The sequence below is a fragment of the Cyprinodon tularosa genome, unplaced genomic scaffold (genome assembly GCF_016077235.1).
Source record: "Cyprinodon tularosa strain WSP-4 unplaced genomic scaffold, ASM1607723v1 ctg105, whole genome shotgun sequence".
Taxonomy (NCBI): domain Eukaryota; kingdom Metazoa; phylum Chordata; class Actinopteri; order Cyprinodontiformes; family Cyprinodontidae; genus Cyprinodon; species Cyprinodon tularosa.
Window position 1 is genome coordinate 1,642,619 of NW_024037838.1, and position 16,849 is coordinate 1,659,467.

At 35.8% G+C, this 16,849-nt stretch overlaps 1 protein-coding gene across 2 annotated transcripts in view; it reads right to left on the bottom strand.

Annotated features, from left to right (window-relative positions):
• The window catches only part of LOC119783496 (neurexophilin-1-like), a 29,940-nt gene extending 13,615 nt beyond the window's left edge, over nucleotides 1-16,325 (bottom strand). The window contains exons 1-2 of one of the 2 annotated variants that reach the window (XM_038285055.1): nucleotides 16,103-16,325; nucleotides 15,751-15,974 (exon numbers count right to left, since the gene is read on the bottom strand). In XM_038285055.1, the coding sequence (XP_038140983.1) occupies nucleotides 15,751-15,807 (57 nt within the window). In that variant the 5' untranslated portion in view covers nucleotides 15,808-15,974; nucleotides 16,103-16,325. The remainder of the gene's footprint in view (nucleotides 1-15,750; nucleotides 15,975-16,102) is intronic. The other variant, XM_038285064.1, reaches the window with a different exon arrangement.
• Nucleotides 16,326-16,849: the final 524 nt, after the last annotated feature.

Here is a 16,849-nt window from a genome sequence, read left to right on the forward strand (position 1 = left end):
TATGTGTTTGATCACAGCATGTTGCTGTTTCTCACCCTGTCTGCTGAGCACCAAGTGACAGACAGACAAAGCTGGTGACTAGCTGGTGATCAAAGTGGAGCGTTTACATGTAGCAGCTCAAGAGCACGATGCATCCCTGCATCCCCAGTGAAGAAAGTCAGAGCAAAAAGAAGATGGGATATTTGGCATCAGGATAATGTTACCCTTATTTATAAAATGCATTATAATAAAAGTAAATATGTGAGAATAAAGGTTTAATGCTGACAGCTTTCTTTTGCAATCTAAATATACATAGTAAAGACTTTATTCCCATCCCTCATGATAGCATCTTTTGTTTCAGTGCTTCTACTTGTTTTATCTTTTTTTCTCTCATTGAAAAACAACACTAGTAGTAAGGTTATGACTTATAAATGCACAACAAAAGCTTAAACTTGTTGAGGGGAGCTGATATGTTTAGGCACCACTTTGCTTTTCTATGACTGCAGAGCAGTCATCTTTTAAATTACATTAATTTATCATTAAGGTCTAAATTGGTATGATTTTTGTTTCTATTGATGTTATATTTTTCCTCCACTCCTTTTTCACCACTCACCCCTCTCCAGATGTAATATGCTCCCTGCAGGTGATTTCTCTGTTAGATGATTAAAGTCGGAAAATTGAAGTGGCCTAATTATTCTTCTGGCTTAGAACTGAAAAGAGAAGTGGGAGAAAAAGGTAATTTCACTAGAAACAAGCCATTTGACTCTCAATGAATAATTTACTCCAGCTTCTTAGGGGTCATGGGAGCTTAAGGTCTGCCTTGGGTGACTAACTCACCACACTGAATCTTTTTATTTGAAACCCCTTCCCCCGATCCATCCAGCCTTTATGCATCCTCAAACCTTTCACCTGGCTCCTTCTGCACAGGCTGAGTTGGTGAGTTTTTCCTCTGGGAACCAAGTTCATTTTTTTTGCTCGGAGTGAAGCTGGGCTTGGAATTGCCTATCAAATTTTTAAATTATATAATATCGACAGGTTGGCAGTGTAAGGAGGATGGAGAGTGGCAGCAGGGAATGCTTTTGCACCAACTCTTTACTGCAGAGTGCGGGCCATATTCCGAAATGAAAATAACCATTAATTACAATCCTATAAAGAGGTGTAATAATATATTAAATTCAGGAAGTAATATTCCTTAATGGGTTCACAATAATAACAAAGATAGAAAAGGAAACAAAACATCCACTCTCTTACAAACAAGTTACAGCTTCACAAATCACAAACTGTGATTAAATAATCTGTTGGTGTAGAATATTTGGCTAGTGCAAATGAATAATAAGGAGTATTACTTTAAGGGGTTCTTACCACACAGTGTTGAAAATCTGAATTTTAATGGACTATAGGATTAATTAATCTAAATTTTTCATAATCATTTCAGATTCTTAAAAACATAAAATAGTCCTTTAGGATAGCTCAGATGAGCGACCTAGAAGCCTTTGTTAACTTTAGCACCAGTATCTGGTACTAATTAGCCATTCATGGAAATCTTACAGGACTTAAAAATTGTCCATATCTTTTCTGTATCTACAAATATTTATTTTTATTACTTCCTAAATGCCTCAAAACTATTTAAAATTAGTCGGATCTTCAGTGTTAGTATTGTCAGCTAGGTTGATTAGAGCAGTGATTCTCAACCTTTTTGAGATTTAACATGCAATGCTGTCCAATGCCTGATCAATATTATTATCAGAGAAGCACTTACCGTACAAACTCATTTCACCTCTTATTCTCTTTATTATCTTACTTTGAAACACAATTGGATTTTTTGAAAAACATCAAGCAGCATAAAGAGGCTAACTTTTCGAACAGACCGACAATGGTTGCTACATCCCATCATTTTGCATTTAAATTGTAAAAAAACGCAAACTTTATTTACTTTTAATGAAATAAAATGATAAAAGCTTTTGCTGTTATCATTTGAACAAATAACAGCAGAAAACAGCCCATGTCTAATTTTAATCATCTGTTTCTGAGTTAAAATGAAAAATAACTTTTTGGTCAAAAGCGGAGATGTTTTTCTGCAACTATTGAGCGTGACGGCTGTGTCACATTGAACAGACCAGCTTTTTGGCTTCAGGTAAGAATCGCCCACACAGAAATCACTCTCAACACTTAGGAGTTATGCTCTGTAGTTGTTTCTTATGTATTTCAGTGCAGAAAAGGTCTTTTCGCTCAGATATGTGGATGCAAATGGAAACAACACATCAGTTGCAGCTTTTAAAGGTCCTGTGTACTCGGTTGTTATTCGTCAAATTTCTGCACAGAAACTAGCAATTAGTAATTTGTGATGAGAAGAGAGATCGAATAGGGCGTTCTGCAGCTCTGATGACTGATAACGTGGTGAAGCTGGTGATAGGCTGGCATATCCAGTTGTACTTCTCTGGCCTGTCATAATTTGGTGAATAGTTATAGAAACTTTCAAGCAGGTGAGGTAAGTTGAGAGGCAATAATTTCATAGTTTGAATAGTTGCCATGACTCTCCATAAAGTTCTAAAGCTGGAAACATTTCAACATTTCCATTCGCACGACCCACCACCCCAGCTTTCTCTTAAATGCTGTGACCTTCATGGGAAAGGTTGGTTGCAGTCAGTTTGGTAAAGCCAAGTTATGGCCGCCAGTAACTGGTTTTAATAGAATGCCTATTTGAGACCAACAGAACGCCGCCCTTCTAATTAGGGGTGTGGGAAATAATCGTTTTGGCGATATATCGTGATATTCAGCTGCCCAATATAATATCGATCTTTCACTTCTTAGTATCGATTTAAAAAAAAAAAAAATGGTTACATAAAACATTGATGGGAAAATGGGCTACCTCTGCACCACCACTCTGGCAGAAAGCGCTGTGGAGCCCTTTAACTGTGCGTGCAGCACCAAATCTGTATTTGAGGCAGTCACAGTGGAAGAAAACCCCAAACAACATGGATAATAATACCTAATCAATATTTTCTGATGAAAATATACAGCACTTGCTGTTTTATCTCATCATTTGATTTTGATAGCTGGGGAAAATATGGTAATATATACTGATACTGCAATATCGTGATAATATCGTATCGTGACCCAAGTATCGCAACATGTATCGAATCGCAACACTCATGCCAATACTCACCTCTACTTCTAATGTACAATCAGAACCTACAGTATATTAACTTTGTACATTTATATTCTCCCAAAATGATTTGGCTGCCCCAAGAAATCATCTGGGGTTGGAAACCCAAGGTTGAGAATGGCTAGAATGGCTAGATTAGAATTCCTTTCCTTCTTTAAAATAAAAGCATCACACATGTCAACTTAAAGCATTAACTATGATATATTTGGGTAATAATAATAACTAGCACAGATGTCATGAGAAAAGGTACTTAGGTTTTAAAATTGTGAGATCTTATGCTCTGTTCTTGAGTATTCTCATCTAAAATACGGTAATAAGATAAGTTAAAGTTTTATAGTTTTTGTAACTTTTGCAAGATACAACAAAAATCAAATGTGCTGCTGAATCAGTACTTGGCACAAACAAAAAGAAAAATAAATGTCATACAAATCAGAAAGTAGTTTTAATGTGAGTTTAAGGCCATAAATACTTCTGTGCATAAGCAGTTTTTAAGATTGTTTGTCTTGGTTTTCATTTGTCTGTATCTCCAGAAGCAAAAACCTGCGTCTGATGAGCCCTGTGAAAGGTCACTCACTTTTTCAGAGAGCAGAATGCTTTCTTTGTAAGATACGTATATGGTTTATTGTTTAAAACAAAAACAAATATATATATCGTACAATAGAAAAAAGTAAAAAATATTTTGACTGCATTTATTTATAAATTTTTTAAGGTAATGTGGCAAAACATCGTCTGAATTCAAAACCTTACAATATTTCTTTTTAAAATAGGTCCATCTCAAAGGGCCCACCAGATCCTGTGTGTGTATATGACACACTATGTGTTGTAAAGTAGTGAAAGCTATTACAGTGAGCAATACGTATATAAGGAAATGCTTTAGGCTTAACATAGTCCCTTTTGAGTTTTTTCTTAGGTTTAGAGACAGGACTGACTGATGGAGACTTTTTTTTGAGCAGGTAAAAAACTAGCCTTAAGTAAAAGTCGATAAGCAATAATTGATTGTTTTCTGCATGCAGTACATCCTGTTTTGGTATACAGTCAGTGCTCAACAGCCCTGGCTAGTTAACATTTTGCTTATATCGCCTTTAAATAATTTAAGAAGTGACATTGTAACAGACAAAACTTGTAAGCACCGATTTTTAGTTACAAAAGTGCCAAAGTAAGCATCTATGGGCTTCATATCTACACAGATTTTTCTATACAGTTTTAATTACCCAACAAAGTCTTAAGGTATGACTGGCACTAAGGGTGAGTATAGGAAGGGGTGTTGCAATAATACAATGGCTGTGTCCGAATGTCTGCCCTAACCCTTAAATCCCTCAATCACTAGAGTGGGGACTATATAATGGACTTTATAGAGAACTCAGTTAAATGACTGTTTGCACAGATGCCCACTACTTTTCACTCCCTGTTGGTCATGTAACTTCGTCTCCCCGCATGGCGCCATCTTTTTTTTGTTTTGTTGCCGCCACAACAGAACAGAGATGGGAAGTAACGAAGTACAAATACTTCGTTACTGTACTCAAGTAGATTTTTCTGACATTTTTACTTTACTTTACTACTTATTTTTATGGCGACTTTTTACTTCTACTCCTTACATTTTTACACAAATATCTGTACTTTCTACTCCTTACATTTTAAAAAATTGGCTCGTTACTTTAGTTTTGAATCATTTTAATGGAGTTACCGTTATTATTTTTCACGTCATCAATACCAAATTCAATCTAATTGGATGGGAATCTGCGTTGCATTTGACGCACCACTACAAGATGAATCGACAGATTCGGCGGTATTCATTCGCGGCAAATCATTGCAGCTTGGTGGCGGTGGCGTTAGCATAGTAGTATGGACGACGAGATGATTGAAAATGAACACAACGGAGATCTAGTCCTATTGGCAGACATCCATTTAAAATGTAGGCAACGGCATGAAAAAAGTGGTTTCTACTTTTACTTTTATACTTTAAGTAAATTTACAAGCCTGTACTTTGTTACTTTTACTTGAGTAAAGAAGTTTAATCAGTACTTCCACTTTTACCAGAGTATTTTTTAACACAAGTATCTGTACTTTTACTCAAGTACGGAAAGTGAGTACTTTTGCCATCTCTGCAACAGAATCAGAATTAGAATTACTTAATCTCTTGGGAAATTATTTTCTTTCAGTGCAACCGTTTACAAAAGAAGAACAGAGCAAAATAACATGTAATATATATTAAGAAAGAATAAAATAAGTAAGTAAAATAAGTAAAATTACACCGTTACCACATAAACAGTGAAAACTGAAGGTCAAATTGTTATTGAGTCATTGCTGCAAAATAGGACTTCAGGCATAATGGTTCATGACCCCAAAGTAACCCGCATACAGAGACAAAGAATGTAGATGTGACAAAGCTGTGCACTCTCTACAGAACCAATATTTGATGGCATTTTATCTGTATTGTTTTTGAAGTTGTCAAGCAAAGGGAGCAGATATCATGACCTTATCCAAACATCATAAAGAAATGTAAGAAAAATAAGAGAAAAACTGTTTAGAATTTCCGTTAGCTGATTAATAACTACTGCTGTAGAGATACATGTCTGTGTGAATGAGAGATTTAGGACAATAATGTTAAAGTTGAGTAAAATTCTTCATGATGATGATATGCACACAAAAAAACTGACTGATATGTAAACTACTTTGGTATATAACACAGACAAGGCTCAAATCTAATTTTTATTGGAGGGGAAACAGAAGTTATCTGATCAGAATGCCATAAGAAGGTCACATATGGTTCTCATACAGCAAATAAAAATCTAAGTTGAGTCACATTTGCCTGAGGTGTGAATCTAGCCTTAGTAGTGGTGTAACAGAATTTTTCGAATAAACAACCCTTCTAGTGTGCTATATAGTACACTTATATTAAATAAGAAACAGATGTAGATTAGTTAAGGCAAATACTAAGACGCTTATTACCTATATTCTTCTTCAGATAAAACTATACTCCAAACTAAGGCTGCATTCTTTTTTATTTTGCAAATCAATTAATCTGTTGATTATTTTTTCCATAAATCGAATAATAATTCGATAGGGAAAGGTTCTTTAAAGAAGATTTTTTTTTTACAAAATTAAACCAGGTGAAATTAAAACTTCCCCTTGTGGAGTTCTGGATGGAGCATATACATGAAAACTTTTTATTTTAAATACAAAATGTTTACATATATTTTTTTTATAATTTTGATATAATTACTGCTCTAAGTGAATTTCTCTGTCAGCTAAAGGCAAGTTTTAGAGTCTCTATACTCCAGTTAACAATTAATCGATTACTAAATTTGTCGACAATTACCTCAACAATAGATTAATCATGATTAATGTGATTAATTGCTTCAGGCCTACACCAAACTATTGTCTTTATTCTGTTTGTTTTATCCTTGTTTGGTTTGAGTGTAAGTCAAAATAGAAAAATTAAAACTGGATAACCCAGCAGAGAGCGATCTTTGTATGCCACTATACGGAGCCACTGGCATAGAAATTACAGTAAACAAATAGGCCCCATTTAATGGTTTTATGGACTTTGAGAGTTAAACTAAACCTGGTCTAAAAACAAAATAGAAAGTCCGATCTATTGGGAATTTGCAAGCTCTTCATAATCAGCGTAAATAAACTGATCCACTTTTTAAATAGTATATATCAAAGATTTTTAGTCTTCCTACAAAGATTCAGAGTGATTTTATGAATTAAATTAGGAATATCATGTAATTTCTTTAATATCTGAAGCACATTTACTTTGCTTCATGGTCAAACTGGTTTGCTGTACTGAAATATCATATACAGCCCTGCACATTTTCTATGCTGTAGATCTTGCAGACAGAGACCAACAGAAACAACCGTTTTCCAACAATGAAAGTTTATGTACTTCTTATGAACTTTTTTTTACTGATTCCCATGTTAAGGTAAAGGTGTCACGGTTTTTCAGTTTTTGGTTCTTTATGAGTTTTCGTTGGTTTCATTTCCATTTTGTGGTGTTTTCCTGGTGGTATTCAAGTTCTTATATATTTCTTGTTTTCCTCTTTTGCCAGTATCCTAGCTCCCTTCTAGATTCTTCTGTCTACACCTGCTCCCAATCAGTTGATTACTCCAGTCTTTGTTCTGTTTGGCATATATACTCCTCCTCTGAAGTTACTGTTGCTGGTTTTTCCTTGTTTCTTTACTTGTTATGTTTTCCCTGATGCTTCTAGTTTTTGGTCATGCATTTGCTTTTGGACTTTGCTACTGCTACCTTGTGTAATGCATGAAATCCACAACAATTAATCTCTTTCTCCTTCTGTCTCTGCATTTGGGTCCTTCAAACCTAAACTCAATCTAACAGTAAAATAAAACTTAAACAGAACCAAAAAATACTAAAATATGAAGCAGTTAATTTTTTCTGCTGTTCAAATAAACAAAACATACACAAACAAAACAATTAAATAAATATAAAATAAAGCATTAGCATAATTTTCAATGTCAAGATGAAAAAAACAAAAACAACAACAACCAATCTTTACAATCCTGAATATATCTGATTGGTGTCTTCTATTTTTGAGGCAACCATTCTTTCTTTTCCCGTGGAATCCAAACTCTCACTTAAGTGCTTCAACCTCACTAACACTAAAGTGATGCTTTTACTGTAGATGGAAATGTTTTGGTTCTTTAAATGTTGTCTAAATCAGTGCCCATACACTGCAAAAGTTCATTCTCAGTTCACTTTAAAAATCAATGCAAAATTTCTGCACACAGCCAAAATCTTCTCCTCCCTGTGGCTAATTGAAAACCCCTGTACGTCCCCTCAGCATGTCTGCTCTGGACATGTGCACCACTCTGACCCTGAAATTCAGTGTACCGTCACTGGCCGTCGTACTGGTGAACAGCAAACTCCACGTTCAACCATGCAGAACAGACTGTTTACAGATTGTCAAAGAATTGAGAATATAAATGGGCTCACGCTTGCTGGTCTTACTGTAGCGTGATATGAAACAGCTCTAGTCACGCCGAGATGAGGTCAGCATGTGCCTGGGAGCATGCTGCATCAAGAAAGCCTTAGTTTCCCTCCTCACACCTCCACTGACAGCCTGGTGTTCCCCCTTCAATAAACTCAAATCCCCTGATCTCAAATCGCCCTTTCAAATATTGTTGAGTTGCCAAAAGATCTTGAAACAATGAAAAGTTCAGTTAATATTGACTGTCTTCATAACGGTTCATAACATTTTCACAAAACTTTACAGAATTTCTGCTATTATCAGCTTCAGCAGAACTTCTCTGAAATTAAAATGAGGATTCTCCGGCTCCCTCTTATTCATCCCAGTGTGAAAGTCAAACGCATGTTTATCCGGATCCCCTGGGAGTCCCACCTACTCATTCCACCCAAGCCTGCAAGCCGGTTGTCTTTAAGCTGCTCGTTGTATCCGCTCTCTCTGAGCCAACCTACGGATATACTTCCACTGCTTTGACTCCCAGGGAGCAATGCCACAATAAATTGTAAACATTTTCTGTCTGAGGAAAGCTCACTGCTTCCCTATGAAAGGCTGTCAGTTTGTTTTCTCTGTGTTTCTGCAGCTGGACGGCTGGAAGCCTGAGGGAGGGTCTAACTGGGTGGTGAGGGAGGGATGAAGTGACCCTCTGGGGTCACACATGCTGCGCTTGTGAATAAGTCAAGCTGTTTTACCCTCCCAGGCAAGTGTTTCAACCCCTCTCATTCACTATTTCCTCTTGTTTATATATTGTTTCTGGGAATTCTTGGTGTTTGTTTTAATGAAAATGTATGAACAATACATTTTTATTGGATCTCACAAACCATCTCTGTTTGAAGAAGAAAAGTGGCAGTTACCTGATTATCTTATAACTTACATATATTAAGGCCTTCCTACCATTAAACTATTAACAATGGTAATCAGAGGTAGGTATCTAAGTTTACTGTGGAAGACAATAAAAACTCTAAGTTGGTACAAACTTATTATTATTGATTCATTTTATTTTATAAATATTTTGTGAAGAGATTTTTTGAGTTAGAGTCATAACTGTTTCTAGTTTATTTCATAACAAGTGAGTTGGATTTAGATTCATGCTAATTGACCTTCTAAGAACTTTTGAACATACCAAAAGTTTGGGATGTTGTTCTCTGGAGAGAGTAGCTAAGCTAAAAGGTATAGTGGAGGATTTTCATTAATTTTTTAAAAGATACGCCCTCTCCACTTTAAAAAAAATGCACATTCACAACCCCTTTACTCGCTCCCAAGAGGGAACGCCTATTAAACGTGTGCGAGAGCATGCACAATCCCATTTCCCCTCTTGCATGCTCTGTTTAAAAGTTAGTGTTTGCGTCGCTCCTACAAGCTTAATTGACAAAAAATAAGTTTTGCAATTTTATACACTATGTTAGCATCACGATCTGTAAGTGTAAATGAGGAAAAGCACGTATGCTGATGAAGGTTCTCAGTCATCCAGGTCATAGTCATCCCGTAAAAATTCAAAAAAAATCCACTGGACTTGGTTTTCAAGATTTGAAGACGTTTCGCCACCTCTCCAGGAAGCTTTCTCAATTCAAAATTGAAAAGCACGTAGGACGGCTTTATGTAAACATATCACCACAATTATTGACAATTAGGAGGACCACTTATTTTTTATGATGAACACCCACTATACCTTTTATTAACACTTAACACTTTTTCTACAATGTTGAGAGTTATTAAGGAGGGGAAAACTGTGTCCTATTTCAGCGAAAACATATTAAATATGAAAACTTGTACTAAGGAAAGTTTTTCAGTGTTTTGTAAAATTACATGTGAAGCTCCCCCTTTCAACAGAAAGGGGTAACTGAACAGAAGACCTGGTCTTTTATTACCCGTGACAAAGTTAATACAGAAGGAGAAGGTTGGTGTTGAGAGAAAAGGGGAGTGGGTTAGAGTGGGGGGGAGTAAGCAGGTTTTGTAAGTTCCAGAAGCATTGACATAAAACTGATGAATTTCTTAATTGAAGCAATGTGTTCCACTCTGACAATTTTCCTAAGGATTTTTGCACCCCAGATCTTGATGTGTAGCATCTTCTGGATATTCTTCGCATGAATTCCTAATGTTTGAATTCAGATTTTCAAGGTGGAGGAAAAGAGTTTTAAATTGGTGACTGATGTGATTTTCAAATGGAAGATGAGGTCCGAGTCTCATGTGTTGTATGTCTAGACATGATAAAAGGGAGCAACTACTATGCCTTGGTTTAACTAAAGAAAGTTATTATGAGTCTTTAGTTTTTAGAAGCAGACTGCAAGGGTGGTAGATGAAGCTAAATAAGCTGGGAGATTCGGGTCTGTTCTTAAATGAAGGTGGAAATCATCAACTTTGCAATGCAAGGAGGTCCCATGGTAGCCAATGACAGCCCAGAGGAAGCAATGATTAGATGAAAAGAAGAGGCGATTCTAAAGGGACTCTAAATGGGACTATTCCATGGCTGACACAATAATTTCTGATAGAATAAAAAACTGTTCCAGGGAACTATAACCAAGTTTGATATTGAATATATATGTGGACGGCAGATTCTAAGAAGAGAAGAGTTTTTTATTTATCTACTTACAGTTTGCAATAAATATGATTACAGTTTAGATGAATGTGGAGGATAATTACTCATAAAAACTTAACATGAATTTCAAGTTAGAAAGGGTGTCTTTTATTCAAAGCTTGCATAAGTAAATCCCAATGCAGTAGAAAAGCAGGAGGACCAAACCAGTAGCAAACACAAGACGAGGTGCAAAAAGAACATTCTGTTAGTTGATGTATCAACAGGAATAAAAAGTTGAACATTTTAATTGTATGTTTTACTGTATCTTATTCTGCTTAATAACTAATGAGAGCTAATTATAGAGGAATTGCCTGATTGATAATTACATTACTTCCTTAATGGAGAAGCAGCATTTAGTTCCTATGCTCCACTTATCTGGAACAAACTTCCAGAAAACTGTAAAAGTGCGGAAAGCCTGAGTTAAAAACACATTTGTTTAGGATTGCCTTCGACTGTTCTAATTAAACAGTTAAACTAAAACATATTTTCTTTAGTCCAACTGCTTTTAATATTCTTTTTTGTTTCTGCATTTTTTATTTTATTTTATTTTATTTTTTCCTACTTGCTTTGATTCTGTTTTATCTTCCTGTATTTTAATCATGTAAAGAACTTTGCATTGTCTTTGTACTGAATTGTGCTATACAAATAAATTTGCCTTGCCTTGCCTTGCCTTAATCATTACTTTTTGTGATCCAGCATTAAAAAAACAGAATTATAACAGCTCTACTCCAAATTTTTGAGTGTACTTTTATATTCTACATCTTCCTTCCATCAAAAGAGCTCATATAAAGTTCCCTTCTTGACCTCCCCATATCTAATATAAACGTTGACCTGTTTAAATGGGGCAAACTCCATCAATGTGTAGTTTACAATAAACTAAACGTGACCTTAATTTTCAGCACTCCTTTAACTTAAACCTTACAAATTGATCATTTATAATTACTTTCCAAATGATTTGTTTGCCAGAAGGTTGTTCTAACAAAAAGCAAACAATACATTTGCCTTGAACAGCATATTATTTTTCATATCTCTGTATTCTGTAGTCCTGTAAAAATAGACATAACTCCAATCTAAGCATTTTAAGGGCATATTTTATTTAGAATACAGTTTAATTATTATATAATCAAATCACGGTCATATCTGATTGTCAGATGGTTGTAGGATTTGTAGTTTAAAGCAAAAATCAACAGTGTAATTATAATTATCTCTGTTTTGCCAGCTATATGCTTTAACTGATTTTTAGTTTTTATTTTCTGTGACATTTATTTAAAACAATGGAAGATCCCACATCAGCACTCCATGATATTTATTACAAAGTTAACTTTGTGATGATTTTCCTCCCAATAAATGTTTCATTGTGCTTCCAAAGAGATGGCATGTTCAGAATCTCTGAGAGGAAATGCCACTTTCACAAATGTTTTTTTTTTTTTTCCTTTGAGCATCAGTGTGGGACATACAATGCAGAGTGGAGGTTCATGAGCTCTGACATGCATACTGCAAGAGTGAAGGCATAGCGGACCTGAGCAGTGACCCTGTGCAAGATTAGTGTTATCAGTGACAGTTTGGTTATCTTAGGATTCAGATGATTTTTCTGCTTAGTGTATTAAAAGGACAAGGTGGCTGACCTTATGAGGAGGTGAGGTTTCTGAGAAACATAAATCTAAGAGTTTGTGACATTTCAGAACAGGGAGGTGAATCTAATGCAGTTGGAATCATCCCAACTGTACTGTACAAATCTTTAGGTGCAGCTTGAAGATGATTCATTTTAAATGGAACATTGTGATAGATAAATGTGTAAGGTCTTTTGTTCTGTGTTTACTGGATATTGAATTACTTAAAATAGAATATATTTCCATATCTATCTATCTATCTATCTATCTATCTATCTATCTATCTATCTATCTATCTATCTATCTATCTATCTATCTATCTATCTATCTATCTATCTATCTATCTATCTATCTATCTATCTATCTATCTATCTATCTATCTATCTATCTATGAATTCTGATATTCTGCCAACAAATAGTAACAATCTGCATTCAGTTATAGGGATGCAATTTAGCAAACAGGCATGATGGCCTTTGCAGATCTGAACAGAAAGCAATCAGACTGTGAATAAAGCATCTCTGACTCTCACGGCCACAGAGAGGCAGCCTTAAACTACTTTCCAGAACATTTCTTTGTTAAGGAGCATCTCCGTGAACATGGACAAGGAGCTGGCTACGAAGGTTATGTTCGGCCTCTGTATGTTTAAATGTTTGATTAAAACCATTTGAAACGGGGACGCTGAATAGGAGGCAGAATGCATCTCAAGGCAAAAAGGGCCGATCTTGAAATGATTGCGGGTTAAAATGGTCCGTTGTCCCTAGCAGCAGAAGAGTTCAATGTCCTGTTTGAGTGGGACTTAATTTTTCTATTGGTAGATGCTCATTTTGTTGAAAACGAGAGGAGCACAACTAATTAACCTTCTCCATTCCAGAATCCATGAGTGCTCTACATTTTGTTGTGCATCCATCACATGTAGACAAGCTGTATTGGGGAGGCTATCTGTATAAAATATTGTATTCATCTCTGGCCAGGTTTATAAATCTTTCTACTTTAAACTGTACATTTTCTTTTTGCTGATCTTTATATAATTTCCAGCCTCTGCAATGTGTAAAGTTTTGCTTCAGTATCTCCGTCTTTGCAATGTCATTTGAATTAATGTTACTTCCAAGGAAGCAGTGCAAATGTTTGATTTTGACACAACTGGATAAACAATAAATAACTCCAGACCATAGAGTAAGTATTCAGAAATTTATGTTTTTAGAAATGCATCAACCAACCAGACAGATTTCAGCTTCAAATATTTTTGTTTAATGATCAACTTTAATCATTAATCTGCAGACAAAATACTGACTGTTTTTCTTCCTGTACATTAGTGCATCAAGATAATAACTGCAAGCATTTTTATTCTCCCTATGCTTTGACTAATGCACTCTTTAAAGACAGCTGGAAAAATAGGCCTGGTTAAGCTTGAATATTGCATCACCTCCTTTTTTGAAAACTTAAATCCTGTATTCTTTAAATTAAATAGAAAGTATTACTTATTTCCAAAGCTTAAGAGAAAACAACTTAGATTTTAACTGATAAAATAAACCCAAATATGTTTTATAGTAAAGTAAAAAAAAAATCAACCCTCCTCTAATACATGCTTAGTGTATAAGGGAACAATCCTGTTAATTATCCCACCTTCTTCCCATTTTATGACAGATTATCATCTTTCTATACACACATTGGTTGTTTAGTTCAGTGATCCAAATCCAGAGAGCTTACTGAGCTTCACTGATGAAAAGTAACAAAAAATGCTGCCAAAAATAAACAATTTCTCAAGCAGTCAATTATACATCTCAGATGGCTTGGATTATTCATAAACCTCCATTCAAATATGAAGAATTAGCATTTGAAACACATCATTAATCATATAAACAGCAAGCAGAGTGGCACCTTGTATTAATAGACGTCGTTTTTGAAAAATCCCTGGAGACTGAGCCCTGTCTGGGAATTATTACAGAAAATAATTCAAATCGGAATATTTAATGCAGAGTGGTCTTGTATGATTATTAAGTGCTTCTCTGCCGCATAATAAAATAATTACTTACTATATTAATTCTTTCCTAATCTATCAATGTTGCATATAATGACTTAGTCCAGATATCCTGCTAAGAGATGTCATATTATTCAGATACATGGTCTGGCAAGGAGGAGAGGAAAAACACAGAAATCAATTTCCCTATGATTAGCCACAGACTTTTGGATAAAGCAGGCTGAAGCAGCTCTGAAGAATGAAAGAAACTCTCAGAATCAAGACAACAAGTGTACACAGCCTGTTATCTTCACTGTGGAAGAAGGGCAGCAGGATAAGGAGGTCATTTTCCAAACACAGAGGCGGCTACAAAAACTTTCTTTTCAAGTGTTATATTCTCTAAATATTATTGCCTGATGTTACTCAAAGAAAAAAAAAAAGAAAAAGAAAAGGAGCAGTTGAATTTAATCTCTGCTACAAAATTTTACCTCATTATGTTAATCATAAGGTCATCAGAAATGAACAGCTGCTTTATCACTTGAACATCTTTGCTTCTGTTGAGTCTGTTCCCAGGGCACCATGATGACTGGGCTGCAGTCAGCCCAGGGGTTTGTGAACAGAAGGATGTTTTTTTTTTCTAAGTTTTCTCATGTGAATCATGAGCTGAGTCTTCTCATTAAAAAGCTGCGTTTGAATCTGTCTACTTGAAAGAGGAGTGGGTGATTTAAATTTGATTGCAGGTTATGTAAGGATGGAAGTTTTTAGTCAAAGTCCATCACAGTAGTTTCAGTCTACTGCTGTCTTCTGAAATCATATTAAGGCAGTTTGGGTTATTATTCTAAAATTGCACCCCATAAAAATAATAATACCACTAATGATGCTGATAAAAAAAAAGAAAAAAAAAGATGTGATTATGATGAAATAATGAAAAAAAGCAGGTAAATTGTTTTCGAAGTCCTTAGGGTCATGAAATATATTGTGCGTTCTTGAAATATTAAATCTTTAATAAATGTTTTGTCTTTTTTTCCGCGCTCTCTTTGATATTTGAAAGAATAGATATTCAGATGATAATTATCATTTTATAATGAGCCACATTTTTTAAAGTTTTAAAAATGATAGAATAGCTGACAGGTGGAAAAACGGAAGCGCTTAAAAGGCGCTTGGCATCAGTTTCCTCCTGGGACTATCAGCGCACCTGGCTGTCCGGGGCCAAACTCAAGCCCTTTGTTAATTAATAACATGGATAATAGCATGTCAGTCTCAAAGAAAGCAGATAAGAAAAATATTCGCATTTTTGCATAAAATTAAAGAAAAATATATATCTTTATATATAAGATGATTACGCAAAGCTGCAGTGAACTGGAAAGTTTTCCGCTATTTAATTAATAGTGCATCTGTGCACCATGCATGGGCAGGACGGAGCAAGGTGCGTGGAAAGCAAAGTGTGACTTTCTGCCCACTCCCACTCTTCTCTTACCAAACAAGCTGTTCCGTTGAGGAGGAGCAGGATGAAGCCGCGGTTGGGACGCATCATTCCGGCGCGTAAAACTCACAGCCTCACCTCCTCTAAAGAAATTAAGCAGAATCAAATAAAAAAAATTTAAAAAAATCAGGAGAAGGCTTTTCCCTCTGCACCGGACCCGGATCCCGCTGGACTGACGCACGGTCCCATATCCAAGGCACAATGGGGTAGTACTGCTCCTACAAACAAGAAACACAAAGGGACCTGACTTGGAGCGACCCTGTTCTGTCTGATCTCTCTCCCTCCTCTCTCAAGATCCTTTTCTTGAACTCAAATTAGTTCTGTTGCGAGAAATCCATTTATTTACGTTTGTCTTTTGTCATCCATTAAAAAAATGAAGAGATCCCGGCTGAGAGTGAGGAGACTTCAGTGGGAAGTGTGCAGATCATATCTGCTCAGTGATGCTGGTAGAGATCCTGAAGGGATGGAGCTGCAGCCTCCTGCAGAAACTGAGCGATGCTGAGAGTGGAAGGAGCGAACAGACGTTTTAACAGTTTCTGTTCTCCCTCTCTCCCTGCCTGTGAGTGTGTTTGTGAATATCCCCTTTTATCAGATGCCTTTCCTCTCTCCCTCCCTTGTCTCAATCACTCCCCTCCTATCCAGCATCTCAATCTTTATCTCTTTCAGTTACTTTTTCCTTCACCTATTTTACTATAGTGAACAGTAGTGCACTTCTTTCTGAAGCATTCCACTGTTCAGTCCTCCTCAGTCCTTTTCTGCACTCATATCTTTCATTAAATATATTTTCATTTAATAAAAAATATAGTTTTTCACATGAACATTGAACTGAACCATTAGATTTCTATTTAGTTTTAGTCATCACCCCAACAACTCAGCTTCTCCTGTCCCTGCAAAAGGAAAGCGCCCCCACTGTATGACTCTAACACCACCAAGTCTCACAGTGAGGTCAAACTATTGTTACCATCTTACACATCTTTCTGCTTGTATACGTATTTTATTTACATTGGAGCAAAAATGCATCATCTTCATTGTGTCTCCTATAGGCTACAGGGCTCCTCTCTATCTTGTCTGTTTAACTGGACAAACCTATTTT